Source organism: Gregarina niphandrodes (assembly GCF_000223845.1).
Source record: "Gregarina niphandrodes unplaced genomic scaffold scaffold00002, whole genome shotgun sequence".
NCBI lineage: Eukaryota > Apicomplexa > Conoidasida > Eugregarinorida > Gregarinidae > Gregarina > Gregarina niphandrodes.
The window spans coordinates 414229-415253 of NW_011645774.1; the positions used below are offsets into that span (position 1 = coordinate 414229).

Here is a 1025-nt window from a genome sequence, read left to right on the forward strand (position 1 = left end):
TACAAATGAACTGGTCTTCCGGTGGGGAGAGTGGCTATCCGGCCGGGCGCAAGTGAGAAATCAAATTTTAAATCATGCATGAGGTCCGCCAAAGTTTTCATCAATATCTAGATAAAACTACTATATGGGCCAAGTCGCGATGGGCCTCGTTGGCCGCAGTGGTGACCATCTTCGCTCTCCGAGTCGTGTTGGCTGAAGGGTGGTACGTTTCGGCCTACTGTCTGGCGGTTTTCATCCTCAATCTATTCATTGCCTTCATCACGCCACAGAAAGACCCAGAAACGGACGAGTACATCCTACCAGTCGGGTAAGCCGCCTCTAGACTATAACAGATCTTCTTGTAGCAATGCTGACGGAGAGTTCAGACCCTTTGTAAGGAAACTGCCCGAGTTCCACTTCTGGAGCAAGTCCATGTACGCCTCATCCCTGGCGCTCATGTCCACCGTAAGACCGCTAACCCCCCCCCCCTCCTGCTTCCGTATTGATTAAGCACCCAGTCCACCCCATCCCTAGGCTGCCCCACCCCCCGCTGCATGGTCCGCTCCCCCTGGTTGGTCTCCAGTGTTGTTTTGCAGTGCTCCAGAATTTTTGACCTGCCGGTATTCTGGCCGGTTTTGTTGTTCTACTTCATTTTCGTCTTCATTTTGACGATGAAACACCAGATAAGCGATATGATTCAGCACGGCTACATGCCCTGGTCCGCCCGAAAGGTTCGATATTATGGCGATATTGGTGGCGGTAGGTAAATCTGTGATGAAAGACCTGCAAGTGTCAGCCAGAGGTACAGACGCAGACGTACAGGAATACGCAGAGGACGTGGAGATGCAGATGACGTGGAAATACACGGAGATGCAGACTCCCCCCCCTTGCTGCTTAGTGGGGTTGCTGCAAAGTTGGACGCGAATTGAGTTGGATGGTAGCACACGTGTGTGGCGACGCTTTTGTAGATGCCGATTAAGTGAATGTAAGCGCGATTTGTAACAGTGCAAAATTGAATGGTTCTACATGGCGTTAAGGAGGAGGAG

The 1025-nt window shown here is 51.4% G+C and overlaps 1 protein-coding gene across 1 annotated transcript; it reads left to right on the forward strand.

Moving 5' to 3' along the window:
• Window positions 1–74: 74 nt before the first annotated feature.
• On the forward strand, window positions 75–746 carry GNI_014430 (RER1 family protein; the record flags this gene model as incomplete). Its single annotated transcript, XM_011130621.1, has 3 exons — window positions 75–307; window positions 345–444; window positions 576–746. The coding sequence occupies 3 exons, from the start codon at window positions 75–77 to the stop codon at window positions 744–746; spliced, it is 504 nt and encodes a 167-aa protein (XP_011128923.1).
• Window positions 747–1025: the final 279 nt, after the last annotated feature.